This window comes from Ixodes scapularis, unplaced genomic scaffold (genome assembly GCF_016920785.2).
Source record: "Ixodes scapularis isolate PalLabHiFi unplaced genomic scaffold, ASM1692078v2 PGA_scaffold3__209_contigs__length_174095766, whole genome shotgun sequence".
NCBI lineage: Eukaryota > Metazoa > Arthropoda > Arachnida > Ixodida > Ixodidae > Ixodes > Ixodes scapularis.
Genome location: NW_024609868.1, coordinates 163,247,235 through 163,267,284, shown reverse-complemented (window position 1 = coordinate 163,267,284; position 20,050 = coordinate 163,247,235). Strand labels below are relative to the sequence as shown.

General features: G+C 47.8%; 1 protein-coding gene across 1 annotated transcript in view; it reads left to right on the top strand.

Annotated features, from left to right (window-relative positions):
• LOC121837353 (cubilin-like) overlaps positions 1-20,050 on the top strand; it is a 61,440-nt gene that overhangs the window by 7,955 nt on the left and 33,435 nt on the right. Inside the window, exons 3-4 of the mRNA XM_042292947.1 lie at positions 1,340-1,606; positions 4,700-4,819. Coding sequence (XP_042148881.1) covers positions 1,340-1,606; positions 4,700-4,819 — 387 coding nt within the window. The remainder of the gene's footprint in view (positions 1-1,339; positions 1,607-4,699; positions 4,820-20,050) is intronic.

Below are 20,050 nucleotides of genomic sequence, written 5' to 3'. Positions count from 1 at the left end.
CCTATATCCACAGGAAAAGGGAAATAAGCCTGCTTCCGGAATTATCAATGAAAAAACAGTGAGTGCGCAGGCGAGCTGGTGGATGTTAACATCCACCAGCTCGCCTGCGCACTTACTGTTTTTTCACTGATTGAGTGGTTCCTTTTTAGAAGTGCACGTGTTTCTGTGTGAATGGTTCTTCGCTGTAAATTATAAGTACGAATAGCCAAATTGTCTATCTTAAGAAGTTATATGCCAGTAACAAATTCATAACAGTTTTGTGAAAGGTTAGGTGCTAGATCGCTCTGGCCAACATTTTTCTTTATGGCGCTAAGCTCCCATGTTTTGCGTAAATATCTAGAAGGTGAGAACTTGGCGAGAACTACCTTCAATATGGCGTATTCAAGGCTAATATAGTTATCACCTTCGTTTAAAAAGAACATCCTTTTCGTGGCGTCTCACGGAGCTGTTTTATAATCATTATCGCCTGCAAAACAAACATTTCAAGGGCTCTTAGGCAAGTAAACAGATTAAAAAGGCTCAAGGAAAGACATGTAAAGTTATCTAGAGTACTGGTGTTTTTTCCTGAATAGCTGAAATCCCTAAAAATGCTTCAGAGCCCTAGAATCTACAGCGCAAACAAACAAAAAAAAAATATACATATGGAAGAGTTCGTTTGTTTTAAACGGTTTCCTTTTTTTTTTTTTTTTTTGGTGTGTGGTTCTCAATTCTAACAGGCTTCGCAGAACTCGCTGTTCTCCAGCACCCTTATTTCTGCAACCTTTACTTGACACTTCTTAATTATCAATTCCTAGTTTATCACACGCAAGCCTAACGTTACGAAACGAAGAACGAAATAATTATTATTTTGGCGCTTCTAAATGACGTTTGTGCTGGGACACTATTAATGTTTATACAGTTCAGACTGAATATACGCTCGTTTTGTCGACATTTACAACAGCATAAATTGCGCGATTCGAAAGAGAACCGCTTACTCTACGTATGTATAATAAAGTACCTCGTCTGAACACCTCTTCGAATCGTGATGAGCAACAAGCACCGCTTTCAGTATCTGCATAAATTCAGAAGCCTGTGCCCCTAAAATGACACCTAAAATAAAAATCGTCATCCCTTGTATATCCACGCAGCGTGACGTAGCTAGGGTCAGAGTGGTCGCCAGTGCGTGTGGTCTCATAAGGAGTGCGACGCTAACACACGAGGACGCAAAGATGGACGCGTCAGCCGCGGCGACTCTAGGAAAGCTTCAGCGTGCACGGCTTTGGGCGGGATGCAAGGATGTCATGCTCAGGCCTTGTCTTCTAGGTGACGGGTAACGCCGTTGGTGCCGCTCCTCCTGCAGGCAAAGCCCCGGCGCTGGGCGTGCCCTGCACGTACGAGTTCTGCGATCGGAGCGGCGTGTTCTACAGCCAGGGCTTCCCGGGGCCCTACCCGAACCAGATGTCGTGCACGTACCGCGTGCTGGCGCTTCCGGGCCACTGCCGGGTAGAGCTGTCCTTTGTCCAGTTCAACCTCGAGTCCCACAAGAAGCCGGACGGCCAGTGCGGCGCCGACTTCATGGAGATCAACAACGTCCGCTACTGCAACCGACAGCTGGAGGGCCAAATAAGTGAGCGCTGCTCACACTTGTACGCTACTCCTTAAGAGCAATCAAAGTACTCCTAATCGATTGATATTTTTGTAAATAATTTTTTTTATATTAATACCATAAGGTAATCACAAGACTAACCTTCGGAAGTACTCGTAACCATTACTATCTTTCCTCGCCTTTTTAATGGCTTTCTTTGTTTCTACAAGTTGCAAGCCACGTAAAATTTGGATACATGTCTCCGCCAGCAGGATGGTCTACCAAACTTGGGGGACTTAAAAAAATAAGTACCTCGTAATTCGGTGATTCTTCTAGAATAAAGGACATTACGAAATGTCCGTTTTCAAAACAACGTAAAATATGCCGCTTTTGAAAACTTAATCAATAATAAAAAGTAACGATAACAATTAAATTACCGATCAATTACTTTTCATCTTAAGTAATCATGTAATATGTCCTTTTTAACTGAGAGTAATTGTAATTATAAATCGGTTACTTTATTTCGAGTGTATAAGACTGGCGCTGGGCCCGTGTTCTCGCCACTCTCGAGCTCCGTTCGGGACCGCGGCGCCGGATTGCAAACGGGCAACAAACCATGTACTCGCTCTTGGAACGTAGTACTTTTCAATGGGGATGCCCAATTTAGCTTAGAAACGGTGCGTGCATCAATGTTTTACGGCGATAGTCATAACTGGCAACGTTTCGTAACGGATCTCGCGTGTGTACGTCGTGGCCCACTAAAATTTGGGATTTGAATCTCTCCGTTAAATACAGCGGAGAATCAGTGTCCCGACATTGCAACGTCACAGTATCACTTTACGTGAGGTTCCATTACGTCACAGTTTTCTTGTTGAATCTAGCGGAGACATTTTTCCGCTAAATTCGCCACTGTTAACGTGGAATATCTACACTACATTTATCCGCCAATGAAGAAGGAACCTGCCTTTTGGCAGGTTCCTTCTTCATTGGCGGATATGGCAGTGCTGTCAAGAGTACGAGGGTGCGGGTTCTAACAGCGATTTAAAATAGGCGCGCGCTTTCCTTCATTTTTCAAAGATACCAAACTAAGTTTTCCCCGAGCATGACCCCAATGGCCACCTCATCAATGCTTATGTAAACGAGACTGGCGGATATAGTCTGCTTATATCTTTGTAGCAGTATGTGCGAGTCTGAACTACTATAGATATGAATGTATAAGAGGCACGCAGCCAGGATTTCTGCTTCAGGGGGAGGGGGGGGGGGGGCCGCCCATGACAAAATGCTGTATGAGGGGGAGGGGGGAGAGGAGGTCCCAGCAAAATAGAAGATCTCGGGGGGGGGGGGGGGGGGGGGGGCCCACTTTTAGAGCGCAGCTCTTAGGCGCCCGTTTCCGTCTTGAGCGGCGTCGCCGTCGGCGTAACCGCGCGGTGCATTATGGGTAAATTTCTCCGCTATATTTAGCGGAAAAATTTCCCCGCTAAATCTAGCGGAAAAATTTCCCTGCTAAATCTAGCGGAAAATTCCACGCTAAACCACGCGGAAAATTTTCCCCGCTAAATCTAGCGGAAAAAATTTTCCCGCTAAGTCTAGCGGAAAAATTTCCCCGCTAAATCTAGTGGAAAAAATTTTCCCGCTAAATCTAGCGGAAAAATTTCCCCGCTAAATCTAGCGGAAAAATTTTCCCGCTAAATCTTGCGGAAAAATTTCCCCGCTAAATCTAGCGGAAAAATTTCCCTGCTAAATCTAGCGGAAAAATTCCACGCTAAACCTCGCGGAAAATTTTCCCCGCTAAATCTAGCGGAAAAAAGTTTCCCGCTAAGTCTAGCGGAAAAATTTCCCGGCTAAATCTAGCGGAAAAAATTTTCCCGCTAAATCTAGCGGAAAAATTTCCCCGCTAAATCTAGCGGAAAAATTTTCCCGCTAAATCTTGCGGAAAAATTTCCCCGCTAAATTTAGCGGAAAAATTTTCCCGCTAGAACTAGCGGAAATTTCCCCGCTAAATCTAGCGGGGAAATTTCGGTCACGTGACAGGGGGGGGGGTCACGTGACCTGGGGAGTCACGTGACCCCTCCACCTAGGTCACGCGACACCCCCAGGTCACGTGACCCCCTCCCGAGGTCACGTGACCTCAGAGGGGGTCCGTGACCCTCTCCTTTATGTCCCGTGACCCCCCCTCCGCCTTCACGTGACCCCCCCCCCCCCCCGCCTGAGAACACGTGGCCCTCAGTACCCTTCCTTCCTCCTCCTCAAGAGCTGCGCTCCGATTCGGCGTAAACGGCTTTCACTTTTTTAAGAGTTCAAATAAATATGAAAGACGTTTACAACACCCTGTAACGCCGAATTAGAGCGCAGCTCTTGAGGAGGAGGAGGGAAGGGTACTGAGGAGAGGGTTCACCCCTCCTCTTCGCCTCCTCACCTCCTCATTCTCTCTACTACTCCTCCTTCTCGTCCTCCTCCTCCCCATTTGCTCCCTCCTCTCCTCCTCCCCTCTCCCCTTCTCCTCTTCTCCCTCCTCCCCCTCCTCCTCCTCCTCCCCATTCTCCTCCCCTCCTTCTCGTCCTCCTCCCCTTCTCCCGCGCGTTGCATTATGGGAAATGTCCCATAACCCACCGCGCGGGACCCCCGTGACGTCACGATGGTCCCGCATGGTGCATTATGGGACATTTCTCATAATGCACAGCGCGGTTACGCCGACGCCACTCAAGTCGGAAATGGACGCTTAAGAGCTGCGCTCTAAAATATAATATTCTAAAACCTAGACTGGTACAGAATGCTGCGACACATTATCGAATTGATAACGACGATCTTTGTTAAACACAAAATAATAATTAAACACCTATCAAATTTTATAGCTAATATTCGTACCCTCAATGCTTTGAAAAAGTTATACCATGCATACACCAACAGTCTCAGATGTGCCGATGCTATAACTGGCTCTACATCATAGCCCAACATTCTACAATCTATGCTCATCTGGCTCCTGCTTGCTGGCCCGGCCGGCGAGCACCTCGTGTGCTATGTACACCAGCGCACATGATATAGGTGCTGCAGAAAAAAAATTATAAGTCTTAGGCTATTTCATCTGCCTGCGTCATATCCCTTCAAATGCTGATATCTATGTTTATATTTTGTCAGGAATTCTGGATTTCAAGGACTCTCCTCGGAGCATTACGATGCATTTCATCACGAACGACCACAACGCCGGGAGAGGATTCTTGGGCTTCTACAAGCAGCTGGCATGTGAAGGACACAATCGTAAGATAGTTCTTGTTCACCGGAATTAGTTTATCTACAGTCGTCTAGGTCGATCATTTATTTATCATGAAGGCCTCCTCACACATACACCAGAGCACTTCCTCGGCGCATATGTCAGTGCTAAAATTAGCGCTCACCTTGCTGACGCAGCGTTCACTTTGCGCTAGATTAGTTATGCGTTTGAAGGGTAAAGGCGTCAGCATAACACGCACGAAAGACGTACGACAAAAAAAGACGCTACCTACAATTGATTTTATTGAAGAAACAGGCACTTGGCCAGACTGTCGTTCACCTTACCAATAATAAGCCATAAACCGATCACATATCGGCAGTCTTTTATGAAGCCATGTAAAGAAGAGATTTCCTTAGCCACCAGAAAAATATAGGGTATGCTGACACAGTTTTCACTAGCGTTCTTGATAAAGTAAGCTTGTGGGGATGAAGTTATTCACAGTGCCAAGCCACTAAAGATCCGATGCCCTAAGAGCACTTCCACCGCGCGGCCACGCTACCACGAGAACGGTGGTCGCGCCGGCTTTGTTCGCTGACTGCAGCGAGTAGAAGTAGCAACGTCGTATCTCGTTTTTTGTCAAATTTGTAAATTACGCCGACGACACAACGCTACTTATCTCGGCCGAGGATCGCGACGTGCTAGTGGACATTGCAAATCTGACGCTGTCGAGATTAGAAATTTGGAGCCGGGAAAATTCCTTAAAAATTAACATAAACAAACTGAAGCCGTACTTTTTCGCACGAGAAATAAATCGATTGGAATAATGAGAGATATTACTCTTAACACAACCCCAATTGAGATTGTGAGCAATTTTAAGGTTTTGGGAGTGATCTTTTCTGAGAATATGTCCTGGGATAATCACACGAATTATATAATTCCCAAACTGTCACGAATAGCTGGATTGATATATCGCCATCGATCAATTTTGCCAACGAATGTGAAATTACTAATCTAAACTTCTCCTGTTTTATTCGTATTTAAATTATGGCCATCTTGTTTGGGGCTTAACTAAATTATCGAACCTTGAGAAGATATGTTTATTACAAAAAAAAAAAAAAAATACTGAGGTCCATCGGCGGCGTCTTGTTTGACTCCCATACAGCCGGTCTGTTCAGGGCTTTCCGCGCTATTAATATATACAATTTATACAATTATAGACAGTAATATGTTTAAAACGGAAAATAATAGAAATACACGTTTCCTTACAAATTTGGCTAATCTTTATCTAAAAGAACCGGTTTACCCCCCTCGTCATGCACACTTTTGGGAGATGGTGGCTCGCAGAACAAATTCCGGCTCCCAGATGGTTCGATATACGTTGCCCAAATTGCTGAACCAGTTAGAAGACAGTGAACTGGAATTGAATAGAATATCACCAAAACAACTTAGAGAATATTTCATGGGCTTAGATAGGTAAATTAGCAATGATTTCATCTTTCATGAAATATTTTTTTTAAATATTTTTTAATATATATATTTTTTTTTATTCTTTGTTTGCTTAGTACGTATTTTGTGCTTGTATAGGGTCCTCTCGTTTCACCTTGAACCATGTTTTGATATGGAAAATATTTTTTTGTATGTGTTTTTTTTTTCTCCTGTGCCTCTGCTATTTCGCGTTTGTAGGAGGTCGAGGACCTTTTCAAGGCTGTGCTTTACAGCTTTTTTTCTCGACCTCCGCCATTAGTGCTGATGGGAAATAAACTTACTTACTTACTTACTTAAATGGCCACAGCAACGGTCGTGAACGTCCACATTGTTATTATGGCATGTCTACTCATCCGCTGAAAAATTAAAATAACAAATAATCCAGGTAAGCAAATATTAATAAATCGAACCATTAAAACGACCGCTCTGGTCATGATTTTTGATGCTTTGAACTTGCAAACAGCCGCTACCAGACACTTGAATTGTTTAAAATTCTAGGACGTTTTAAGGAATGGAGCGATCACTTCACAGGAAATACGCCAATAGACAGCGTAGAAAATTATTCATTCCACCGATTGTTATGAAGGCCAATTGCATTGTTGTCTCAGCTTTTTAGCACTGTCAGTTCAGCTCAACAACATGCTACGAAATACTTTTTAGGGTACTGCCGATGCTAACTCAATTTTACTGTAGAAGTAGGACCAGAACCCGCCTAGTCCGCTCAGGCGTGGAAGGAGCAGCCCGTCGCGTCGACCGGTTTTTCAAGGGAGGAGGAAAAAAGCCTCCCCAAACGCGATGTGAGATATAGCGAGGCAAAGGGAAAAACGGGTTATACGGTCCCAATAACGCTTGCGTGCGAGGACGTGAAGAGGCAAAGATTGCGCAATTGCGATCATATCGAAGTTGTTTAAGGAGGATTCTCCCATCTTCCGCTTCTTAAAACCTTCGGTAGCCCAAACAGAACGCCTACCAGCTATCGTGAAGCGCAGTACCTGCACGCTGGCCATACAGGTGCCAGTCGCGCTCACACGTGCGAAAGAATTGGTGCAAATTTGGTCCAAAAGCCAGGGGTAGCCATAATCAAATAAGTTTACACTGGCTTAACACAACAATAAAAAAATATGACAACAACACAGACGTTTCGCCACCTATCTGGGTGGCATCATCAGTGTGAACTGGCCCGGTAGTGGGGAGAGTCAAAACCGGTCGACTCTAATCTAACAAGTCCCCGTAAACGTCCGGTAGGGGGCCTCGGTTTGTGTTGCACGGCTTGGGGTCCCGGCGAATAAACCACGATTCCACGAACTTCTTTCGGGCCCCAACGGTGCTCACGAGCCAAGGTCGCCGCATTGTCCAAATCAAACGTATGCCCAGTCGTCCAGCTGGTACACCACACCTGTCTGGGCGTCGGCGGGGGTGATGTCTTTCGGCTTGGAGAACGCGTTCGCCAAAGTGTACGGAGGCTTGAACACAGTCCGGATTCCCAAAGGTATCAAAGCTCTTCTAATCGAGTTCGAGGTTCCCCGGACACAGGGAATACACACTATCGGCCTCCTTTTGTCTCCAGTGTCTACTCTCCACTGTTGCATGCGCCTACGGGTGTCACTTATGAAGGATCCTGTATAATTGCGCCTGCCCAAGGAATGGGCCTTTCCCGGGGTTTCCACGGCGCATGCGCGGCAGCAGCAGACAGGAATCTGCCATTTTTGGTGGCGTGGTACGTCCGGCTCGGGGCTGCAGGAGGCAGCGGTGGTCGCGCGTTTTGAAGATCTCCTACAGGCCCTAGCGCTGTTTCGTTGTTGGCTGCAGCAACGACAGCAAGTGTTGTCGCGGTTTAGCTTCTTTGGGTTTCCTTCTACTAGACTGCGCTCGACGAAGCGGCAGCTCTGGATTCGGGCGATCCAGCGATACGATTCGGACGGCTCGTAAAGGCAGCCTTCAAAGCACTCCCGCGTTTGCAGTTGCCACTTCAAGGAAGGTTCATGTTTTTGTTCCTTTATTTTTTATTTGTTTGCGAATACAAGTCAGCAGATTGGTTAGGTATGCTGTCGTGTCGCTTTTGTGCTACGCAGAGCGAGTGCCTCGGAGTTGGCGTCTCTGGGATAGTGCGTTTCACTGGCACACTTTTTTGTTTATCAATGTGACGGTCTCGCGTTGTTACGCAAACTGCCTGTCTGCTTTCTGGTTGTTGTAAACATTGGAATAATCCACAGTGTTCAGATATTTATAAGGCATTGAGGTAAAATGGCTATGCTGCACAGTTTGTTGCTACGTGCACACACAGAAAGTGAAATGGGAGAGGATTTATCGCTACCACTACCGCATCTGCTGGTCTTGTGGTTAAATAAGAAAGCGGAAAAAATAGCCTTGATGTGTTGTCCTCGTGTATGTATCGAAAAAACAAAGAATAAGTTTGCAGCATTGTTTACAGGCGCGGAACTAAAAATAAAGAAAAAAAAAGTGTGGCCGATTTTCTGTTTTGTCTTCAGGATTTACAGTCACACACAGCTGTAGCCTGAAGTGGGGTGACATCAATGACGAGGCTCGCCCAGAAATCGGTGGCTGAACGTATTAGTGCTAGATATTTATTAAACATGTATTTTAGCGGTGAATTTGTCCTTGTGAAATTTCAAAGTGGTACTTTTTTCCAGTAAATAACGAGACCAACAAACTCGCCAGGGTCAGCGGCGCTTGTAAACGCCATTTAGTATAGTCGCTGAACAAGTCCGCCGTTGTCCCGGCCAAGTTTGTTGGTCTCATTCGATAATGGAAATGGAGCTAAGCGTTCAAATTTCACAAGGTGAAATCCACCACTAAAATAAACCTTTGATGAGAATTACGTTGGTACGTTCAGGCGCCGGCGTTTTTCGGACGGTTTAGAGTAAGCTTTTACATTTATGAGCATTCGTCTTACCAATTAAAATTTTTGAGCAAATTAAACAAAATAGCTTGCAATTGAAAAAAAAAAAAGGCTTTCCTTAACTGTAACTTAGTCTCGAGTATTTTCTAAATTTACTGCCGATACTGCATATGACATGAATCCTAGTTTAATGTAACCGTTTGTACTTCCTCATAGGTCGAAGAGAGCTTCAACGGTGTCGTCAGTCACAACGGACGCCACGGCGAAGTCAGTCGTCCATTCTTTCGGCAAAAAAAAATGTAAAAACGGACGAAGTCGTCCGTAGTTAACGCATTAATTCAAAACAAATCTGCTCGTCGATTGTACTGGATAGAGGAAAAACAAACGCTGGGCACTGAGCGCATTTCCCGACCATGTTCAGACAGCCAACATATGGCGAATTCGTGTGGTGCTTTCTGCGCGCTCTCGAGCGCTCTTTCCAGAGCGCGCGAAATCGAGTAGTTGAAAGAGCCCAGGCAGCACAAAACGTCGTGGAAACGTCGAGAAAAAGTCCAGGACGTCCATGACGTCCCGCATGACTTCGATCACGTTTTTTCGATGTTGAGGTGACGTCCTTATATAACGTTCCATTAGGGTCCAATCAGTGACGTTGTGACGACGTGGTATTTCAACTCAAACTTCGTCAACGTTCCCACGACGTCGATGCACGACGTTCTCCCAACGTCCAACGCTCACGTTTCTTTGACGTTGAACTGAAGTTCATAAATGACGTCCCATTATCGTCCTGTCCGTGACGTGCTGGCGACGTCACGTTTCAACTTTAAAGGGACCATGAAATGACCTTTGTTCTTTTTCCAGATAACTTTTACATTAAACCGTCAATGTTCACTGAATGCCGAACAGGCATCCGTTTTCGTCTCGGTTTATTAACTTTTACACAAAAAATTATTGAAATATCGACTTTTTCATTCTCTCCAACTGACCGCAAAAGAAGCCGTGACGTAGACCGTTTCCGGAACCGGAAGTTCTCTCGGCAGTAGGAGAATGGGAGTGTTAGCGGCAACGAGTTGGGGTGCACCGGTAGGTTTTACTGCGCTGATGTCACCGACGTATTTCCTGAATCGGCGCCTCTCATCGCCGCATCGCAGCTGAGCGAAATTCAATGAGATATGTTGCGCTACAGCGACAGCATGGGACTAGTCCCATACGCCGGTATGCCTGTTGGGAAGTGCAGCGAGTCTTGTCACCACCCCGTCATTGTTGGCAGAAGGGCCGGCCCGTGTCAGTCGTTTGCAAAGCGACGTAGACGGCGTTTTTCGCGGCCTCGGAGATGCAGGAGCGAGCCGACGTTAAAAAAGATACGTTTGAACTACGAGTGTCAGCAAGAGCCACGTAAATACCTGTTTACACTCGGAGCGGACGCGCGCGCTTGATGGAAGTCTTGTATTCGCGCTGTTGGTAAGCGCTTCGGGACCGTTCTTTTACGATTGCAACTCGATACTGACGCGACACTCGGCAAAGAAAGGTTGGACCGGGGTCGACAGTGACGTGCAGTCTGTCAGAATAAAAATGGCATACCAATAACAAAGTGTACATACCGTGTTACGAAGGCAATCCATACGGCGTTTATTTCAGCTCTATATCACACAAAACAAGAAGATAGAATCGACGAGAGTCCCTTTTCGACGAGTGTTCGTCAACACTGCCTCGGAAAACAAGGGGAAGAGATTGACCTCCTCACCTCTTAATCTAGAATTGAGGTCAGTGATCAAACTATAATACGGGAAGGGTCCACAAGGGTCGCGCGGGCATATTCCATTTAGCACGCCAGCCGGTCGTAGGCAGACGGTCTTGCGACGAAGCAGCGCAGCGCCGAGTCGGAATGCCTGCTAGGCCTATACGCATCGTCGGAGTCGGTGAATCCAGCGTTCTTGTTCGTCGTGGTCTGTTTTAAGTACTGTTTTCTTGCTGCTTGAAGTCGGCACGCGCGGGAAGAACACGTAGAAAAATAAACGTTCAGTCAGTCAGAGTTTTGAGAGGAAGGAAAACAAAGAAAATAAATGTTCGTCGGTCGCCGTCACCCAAGTAACTGGCGGCCCTGCCCTACTGCGCACGCGCAGTAGTTGCTTCGTTTACCACACGATAGATGGCGCTTGGCTCTCAGCATTATCAAATTTGGCAATTTTCGCCACACATCTCTAATTATGCTACAAAATGTGGATCTGAATATTATTTAACAAAACTTTTAGGAAACATTCGCCGGCTATTTATTGTTTACGATCGCGGTGCTGGTGAGGTAGGCTCTTACCCAATAGGCGATGTGGATTCGGCTGACGTGCACCGATTCTGCGTATGCATCGTAGTGAACAGGCGAAGGAAGGAAGGCGCAAAAGAGTCCAGTTTTCTTTTAAAAGTTCTATAGCAAATAATTTTTTTGGGCTCCCTATTTTTGTGTTTTTGTGTTTCTTTTCACACCTTTTACGACGTGCGGTGGATGAAACTCGATTTTAAAATCATTTCATGGTCCCTTTAACGTCGTCATCGTCACCACGACAAGACGTTTTAGCAACGTCGAACACTCACGTGTCTTCAAAGTTAAAATAAAGTCCTGGGTGACGTTACATTATTGCCCCGTCATTGACGTTTCAGTGACGTCGCGTTCACACCTAAATGTCGTAAGCTTCATACAAGACGTGCTGGCAACGTCGATCACTCACGTTTTGTTCGACGTTTTTAGATTTTCCAGCTCATTCTCCAGCCGCAGAATCACTGTGGTCAAGGTGTCAGTGCTCAAGAGCCGCAAAGAAAACTTAATTTTTGAGAGTTTTTTGAGAGAGAGAGTTTCGAAATGCTATTAACTGCACATCGATGACGCTACAGAGGGCATTTACAAAACGTAATGTACACGGAAGAAAAAAAATAACATGAAAGCATGTTGGAAATATCATTCCTTTTAGATGTGCTTGTTATAATCTTGGTTTGTTTAAAATATTGTTACGGGTTTAATTTGCGAAGCCCATGGCGTCTAGAACGGATCGAATTGTACTATTCTTGCATTTTGCACGCGCGCTGTCGTCTTCCATGGGTCCTGAGCCCTGGCACGCGCCTCAGGGGCGCCGCTACACTATCCGCTCTCCAGGTGATTTCAGGCCTGCATCCTTTTCTAGGAGCATCCATACTGCTCCGCGACTACCCGAGATTGTTTTAAGGTTCGTAAATTTTTTTTTCGTATTTTGTAACCCATGCTCACCTGCGCACAACCAAAAAATTCTCATCAACATCACAGTTCATCCATAACACCAACTTCCAGCGCCTTAGCGCTTTCGGTAGATCGGGGCGCAAAGTCTTGTCACGTGACTGTCAGTACAGATCTGGCTTTCGTTGCCACTGGTGACGTACCCAAAGGAAAATCGCATGCCAGCACACACTATTTCAGTGCACAACTTCACTGCATACTTGCTCATTTTTGGAGTTGACTCAAAAAAATTAATAAAATAAAATGCCCGGGAATGACGAAATCCGGTAGATACTGTCAACGGTTTGTGGAAATTGACGTTCATGATGCCAACCCCTGAATGGCCCAGATGACGGTCCAAAAAGCGTTCAAGCCCAGTCTGCACTTACGTGCCGAAAAAAAAAGAAAGAAAAAAAGAAGAAAAAAAAAACCAGCCGGCACGGCGCGAGAGAGAGGGGGAAAGGTAGGCAGAGGAGATGCCAGTCGTCGGGAAACTCGGCAAGAAGAGGGCGAGAGAGAAAAGTGGGGGAAGATAGCGACGGATGTTCCGGGTGCACGTATTTTCTCAGTCGTTCCCAAAATATTAACAGCTCTGGGACCCGGTCCAGCTTTTTCCGAAAGCCAGTCACTAGCACCGGCCGTCACGTCTACAGGTCTACGAGGCAGGCTGCTATGTCGCCGTGATTTCTTTTTCCGAGTCTGCATACAGTATAAGTGCTGCGATTGGAGGAGTCGTTCAAGTCGCCCCCCTGAAAAAATCGGTGATCGCCAAAAACGCCGTCGTATTCAGTCACAACTCGAGGACCTTTTTCAAGGCCATAACGCTTCACACGTTGAATCGTACTACTGCTCGGATCAAGGTGCCTGTGAGGATATGAATGACGCCCCCCAGAAAACAAGTGGCAGTGCACATAACGCCGCGTCAAGTCCAGTCTCCGATCAAGACCCTTCAGACGCCTCCGACGATCCCAATCAAGAACGCCCAGCGGACGGGATCCCCCTTCTGAAACCATTCCCGTGCACGCAGCGAGAGTACCAGCTACGCGCAATGGGACGGCTAAAGCACGCGCGTCAGCGCATTAATCAGAAGCAGAACGAGGTAAGCGGTGGAACATTCCGCGCCGCGTGACATCGTCTCTTGTTCACTTATTTACGTGAATTTGTTCTTATATATCTTTGAGGCTCTCCCATCCAGGGACGCCTTTTAGAGGCGCTCCGTATTGCATCTCGTGTCTGAACATGCTAAAAAAAACAGTTCGTACCAAACCTGTGTTTTAGTTACTTCCTTCGTACTTGCATGATAGCAGCTTGACTTCGCAATAATACTAAAAAAATACCTTTTTTTTTTTTTTTTTTTTGGGGGGGGGGGGGGGAGGGGGGGGGACACAACGTTTTCCCACAACGGCTAGGGAACGTAATTTGGAAAGGTTTCTCGACGTTCTGTGAACGTCGTTGGTAGTCCGGATGTCGTAAACACACGTTTCATAAACGTCGAGGGAGGACGCAACGGCCCACTGAGACGTGCATGTGACGTGCAACAATCGTCATTTGGAACGTCCCCTTGACCTCCTGTGCACCTTTTCTCGCGGACATTTAAAGGTTTCATCGACGTCGAAGGAAGGTAACGTCCGGACCTTCGACGTTTTACGACGTCACGTTACAGACGTCTTCGACGTTCTTTCGACGTTTTCTTCACGTTTATGTGCTGCTTGAGAGAGTGCTTTTGCCTGATCGGGTGGTTCATTCCGAGGGCGCCTCTCCCTCTCAGAGCACTCTCTGGCACTCCGTCTGTAGCCGTCGGAGTGCGGAGCGGCGCAGGCGTCACATGGTAGCTGTACGGTGATCACGTGGTTTTGTTGACGATGGCCGGCAGTGGTCTGTGGTGGTGTGCGGGGTCCGGCATGGCGGTGATTGATGTGTGATTCTACAAAGTGCTTGTGCATTCGACGGTGCGAGGATTGCAACAGAGGGGACAACATTCGTTTGCGACCGTAACAGGAAAAGCCGACGTGTGAAGTGTTCCCAGTGCTTTCATAAGGTGGTTCATCTCACGGCGGAAAATCGGCTAAGCCTAACCAACGACGAAACAGCTCGCAGAGCTCGCCGCTGTTTTTCCGGATTTTGTAGTCGCTTCAAGAAATTTTTCAGGTTTGGTAAAAGTGCGTTCAAAGGTTTGTGTTGTAAAATAAACGGAGAGCCGAATATAATGCACTGTGATTTATGTCACATTGCGATGCTTGCACGATATTTCGCCGTGAGAAAAAGGTGGTTTATTAACTACTTTATATTCGCCTGCTCAGCCGTACGCATGACCGCGTTCACTGTCGAAAACGCGATGAGTTTACAACTGTTTCCAAGTGTTGGCTTTCGTTTCGTTCTACAAAAATAAATTCGCATACTGTTGTTTTCTTTTTTTTACATGCCGATGAGTAAAACAATTTACGTCAAAACCGTTATTTCATCACGTTCCGAGAGTAAATTTTGCTCAATCATCCACCGTACGCAGTAAGATCGTGTTGTTTTTAATGCATTACCAATATCAAGAAATTTTTATTCCGTGACTGGTCTGAGAATCTCGGAGCGCTCAGAAGCCAGCAGTTGTGATCGGCTGAAAAGGATCCCGAGTAGCTCTGGCGACGAGGAGGGGGTTCTCTGCTGAATCCAGGCAGAGGAGAGAGGTGACCACCCGAATTCATCAATAACTTGGACATTGAAGAACCGGAAGCAAGGCAGGTCATCTAAAACGCCTCTCCTGCTTGCCGATAGGTGGCGCCCAACATTTGCGGGAAAGGCTGTAATGAAAAATAGAGCACTTTGGAATTACAACAGGTATGAGGTGGTGAGAGAGATTTGGAAAGGGGTCATGGTGCCTGGCTTGACTTTTGGAAACGCAGTGCTATGCATGAAATCCGAAGTGCATGCGAAACTAGAAATAAAACAGCGCGGAGTAGGTAGACTGGCTTTGGGGGCGCATTGCAAAACGCCAAACCAGGGAGTACAAGGAGACATGGGATGGGCATCATTTGAGAGCAGGGAAGCGGTGAGCAAGGTAGAATTTGAGGATAGGTTGAGGCTAATGGATGGGGAGCAATGGGCACGAAAGGTTTTCAGCTATTTATACATGAGGAGTGTAGACACAAAGTGGAGACAGCGCACTAGGAAATTAAGAGGAAGGTTTTTGGGCTATAGCGAAGATACGGAAGAGCAAGTCTCAGTTAAGAAGAAAGTTAAGGCCACAGAAAGAGATCGGTGGCTAGAGGGAATGCAGACAAAGACTGCTCTGGAAAGCTATAGATTAAACAAAAGAGTTATTGCCAAAGAAAGCATTTATGACAATTCTAGGGGAAGCTCATTGCTGTTTGAGGCAAGAACGGGTGTTCTGCGAACCAGAACATACAGAGTGAAGTACCAGGAAATTGATACAGTGTGCACTGCTTGTGGAGAGGAGGACGAGACGGCTGAGCACTTGATACTCTACTGTAAAGGGCTTCACCCTATGCCTACCGAAGACAACATAGATTTAATAAAGTCATTGGGTTTTAGAGACAGCGAAGGGAGAGTGGATTTCAAGACTGTAGAGATTACCAAGCAAAGATTAAGTGAATGGTGGCAGAAATCGAGAGAAAACTAGGTATTTTCTTAATCACTGATGGCAAGGGGGTTTCATAGCCTCACTTTCTTTGCACTGCGGAGTGAATATAGATTACACATTTAAATATTCTAAGCTTAAATGGTAAAACAAAATGGCTAGGTGGCGTAAGCTACCGCCCGATCCAAAGGGCTCAGCCGTATTCATCCATCCATCCATCCAAAGGCCCATTGGTGCCAAAATTCTTGGCGTTGGCGGTTGTCCATAATGTTCTCCGAGCCAGAGTCCGCGATGCGCTGGTTCACGGTGAGGATGCACCCTGGACACCGTCCGCCAAACCCCGTTGAAACGAATACGGTGATGCAGTAAACTCGCCGTGGTCACTCCGAGAATGGCTGCGGGCGACCAGCAGCGTGAACAATGTCGGCCACCGAAGTCAAAGCCGCACCTCAATGCCTAGGTCAGGTATCGCCCATTACGAAGATCGCGTCAGGGAACCCAGTTGTGCTAGGCGACTCGAAGAGATCCAAGTTAAGGAGGGCGGCAGCGGCCATCTTGTACCAGGTCCGGAAGCCTGCACACTAGCAAAGCGCTCAAAGCGTCACCCCGCCGAGCTCTTGGGAGAGTCCGTCGTTCACACGTCGATAAAAAGAATCGTTCTGCTGAGCTTCGAGTGGCTCCTTTCTGCTGAACGCAATGCCGTCGATTTTCTTGCTGGGTAAGAAAGTGTCTTTTGAGATGGCTTCGCACAAGATTGCCAATATTATTGGTTAATGGCCTTTTATCCGTATGGTGACGACAGTTTGGCTGAGTGAATTACAAGTAGCGGCTGTTTGTTTCGTACTTGTTTCTTGTTTCGGCCGGGTTCAGTTTGAAGGTAAGCGTTCGGCAGCCTTCTGCCTGGTTAGGAATAGACATGAAGCAAAAAATAGGCACTCTAACCAAAAAATCAATAAACATTTACCCGACGTTACGGGACCAGTTCGGTCCCTTGTTCACGGGTGAGTGACGAAAAGAAAAGAACACGCGTCGTCTAAATGCACATGCGGATGTAGGGGGCTTTGCTTACATGCAGTTTAAACTTATTTAATTTCGATGCACACACCACTGAACCATTGGCGCCTCGATATTAAGTATAAACCGCATGCAAGCGATCTGGCGAGCAACGAGGCAAGCGACGGCGACCTACTTCGCTATCGCTCGGTCAATCGCGCGACGAGGCAAACCGCATGGAAGCGACGGGAGCAAGCGACCAAGACAGTGAGCGACGTTTTCTAGAAATCCAAAAACCGAGCGACGCGACGGGTAACAGAGGGAAATCTTCGTCGCTGATTCTCGTGGTTGTCACCGTCTCTTGAGTCGTAGCTCGCCAAAGCGCTTACATGCGGTTCGGGTTTTACTTACGGAAACGATGTCTGAAGCGCGCACATGCAGCGAGAAGCACGACTGCGATAGCCTTACTGGATCATTTCAAATTTTCATATGTTGCGATGGTGTTTATTAGCGACAAAACGAATGAATGCGATGAACTTACATGGTCTCAGAAGCCGAGGCCATAATCTTGCATCGTCGATCCATTGGCTGTCCGACTCCATTTCATAAATAAGAAAATACCAGAACTATGTTCAAATATAGATATCAAATGATTAAATAAAAGCCCGAAATACCGAAAGGACGTAAAGAAAATAAAAGATTTCAACGCGGAACATAAAAGAACACAAAAACAAAGCTCCAGTGGTGGCCGGTGCAACACACAACGCGGAGCAACGGCGAGAAACTGAAGGCCGGCTATGGCGGGAGGGTCACGTGACGCCAAGATGGCGGCCCCCATGAAATGTTGCCTGAAAGGGTCTATAGACGAGCAGAAGGTCACTGCACCGTCATCGCAGTGCGATCGATCAAGGCCTGAGATTATACGCGAGTGCTGTGACAATTTTCTGTTCAACCAGCGTCGAAGGTCGGGCTCGGGCCCAAAAGCGGAGTTAGCACGGTTCGTATGAGTAAAGATGTTCTTTCTTCGGGATTGCGCCGGGACCCGACGACGGAGGCAGCTGATGGTCGCTGACGGAAGAGTAGACCAGACGGGACTCGGCGGTGAGGGGGAAGAAAAAAAACACGTCTATTTACAAGCGAAGCTAATTTCCGAATGTCACAAAAAGGTCCCACAACGTGCTCTCCTCGTCTTCTCTGTTCTCTTAAAAATGTCCCCTGCCCCAGCTCGCACGAGCGTCGCCAGTTCACCCACACACAGGGACACACGTGCAAACGCCAACACGCAATGGAAAGAAAATGAAGCTCGGTTCTGTTCCCGCGTCCACTCACGGTGATGGCGGGGCCGATTCTCACACCTCCCGACTAAGTATATTTTTTGGACCCGAAATGTCAAAAATAATATATATATAACATTTAAACTCAAACGCGAACGCATATCAGTCACACCTTGCACAGAGTTTGTGACTCGACCCGCAAGAATCCAAACTATAAGAGAAATTTCTACCAAAATGCAAATCATATGCTAGTAAAGTGATTCTTACTGTTCCCGCCAAGGCTCTAATGCTATCGTGACTAGCCTAGTGTCCGCACTCGTAATATACACTTAATGAAAGCAGGTACTTAAAGAAACAAAAAGAAACGTTACATGTATAAGGCACACATACATAAAAAAATATGGGAAGAAAAAAACTGTTTTCGTTGTCCCTTCTCACGATGAACTTTAACACATCTAGTTGAGTCATTAAAATCTTCCAAAGGACGCTCTTACACTGTCCCATAATACGTTCTACCACGCCCTTGGATAAGCTCCTCGCCGTCGGCATACAGCCACGGGTGTCGTCGAGGGCCCTCAGGAGGGGGCCTTTTTGGAAGACATTACGAACGGTTGGTAGCGGTCCGACAGGTGCTCCCGCTCCTCCTATACGTACTCTTCCACCGCGTTCTTGGCGTCCACCCACTCTTTCTCTATGCGGTCCGTGTGGACCATTTAAACATCGCGCTCCACCAGATGGTCCATCTCGAAGGCGCTCAGCTGCGGCACCCGGACCTCCACCAGAAGCTCCGTGGCCTTGGCCTGCTTCTCTTTTGGGCTGGACCGGTCCTCCTTCTTGACGGGCTCGCCCTCGGCCACTTTGTCGGGGTCTCCTCCCTCGGTCGGGGGTGCCTTTTCGCCACTCACCGCCCCCGCCACCGCTAGCTCGCCATCGTTTGCACGCCCAGCACTTGCCTGTCGACCGTCGGGCTTGCGGTCCACGGCCGAGGCGGACACCACCGAGAAGATACCGCGCAGGTTGAGACGCACTTTCACCTTGATCTTGGATGCCCCGCCCTCGGCCGCGGAGGCAACCTTGTTCCCCGTAAAGCTGCCCAGCTGCAGGTCCGGGTGGGGCACCACCGCCTCCTGCGGGTACCTGGCCTCGAGGTTGAAGGGCTTGCTCCGGGAGAAGGTGAGCATCTTGATGAAGGGCAGCTGGTGCCAGCGGGGGTACTCCTCTGCCCGGCTGTCCTCTCCCTTGCCCATGTCGTAGCACAGCTCCATGGGGTAGGGCTGGGCATCCACCATCGCGAAGTCCCGCACCTTTAGGATGGGTAACAGCCTGGCACACTGCAGGGCCCCGCTCCGGGCCACCGCCTCGTCCTGGTGCAGAGTCGTTGAGGGCTCCCGTTGGAACACCTTGCGGACCAGCTGCTTGACCGCCGGCACCCGGGTGCCGCCCCCGACCCGCTCCACCGACTTCACGTCCGGTGGCCACAGCCCGGCCACCGTCGGCGCCCACGCCATGGTGCGCTCGGCACGCGCTAGCAGCTCGGTGGACATGGCCTCGAAGATCTCCCGCTTCACCTTGCCCGCAACGTCCCGGTCGTTCTTGGAGCACTCGACGTTGAGCGGCAAGTCGTGCGGGTTGGCACACATCTGGTTCTTGAGCTTCTCGCATTCGGTGATGAGGCGCATGAGGCCGCACCGGCTGGTGGCCACGTCCAGCTTGTAGCGCTCCATGAACTCCTGTACAAAGTAGCGCACCAGCACCATGCCGGAATCGCGGCCCCCGACTCCATCGAAGGTGGTGGCCAGCATCTTGAGCCGATCCTTGTTGAAGGCCACCAGCGCCACATGA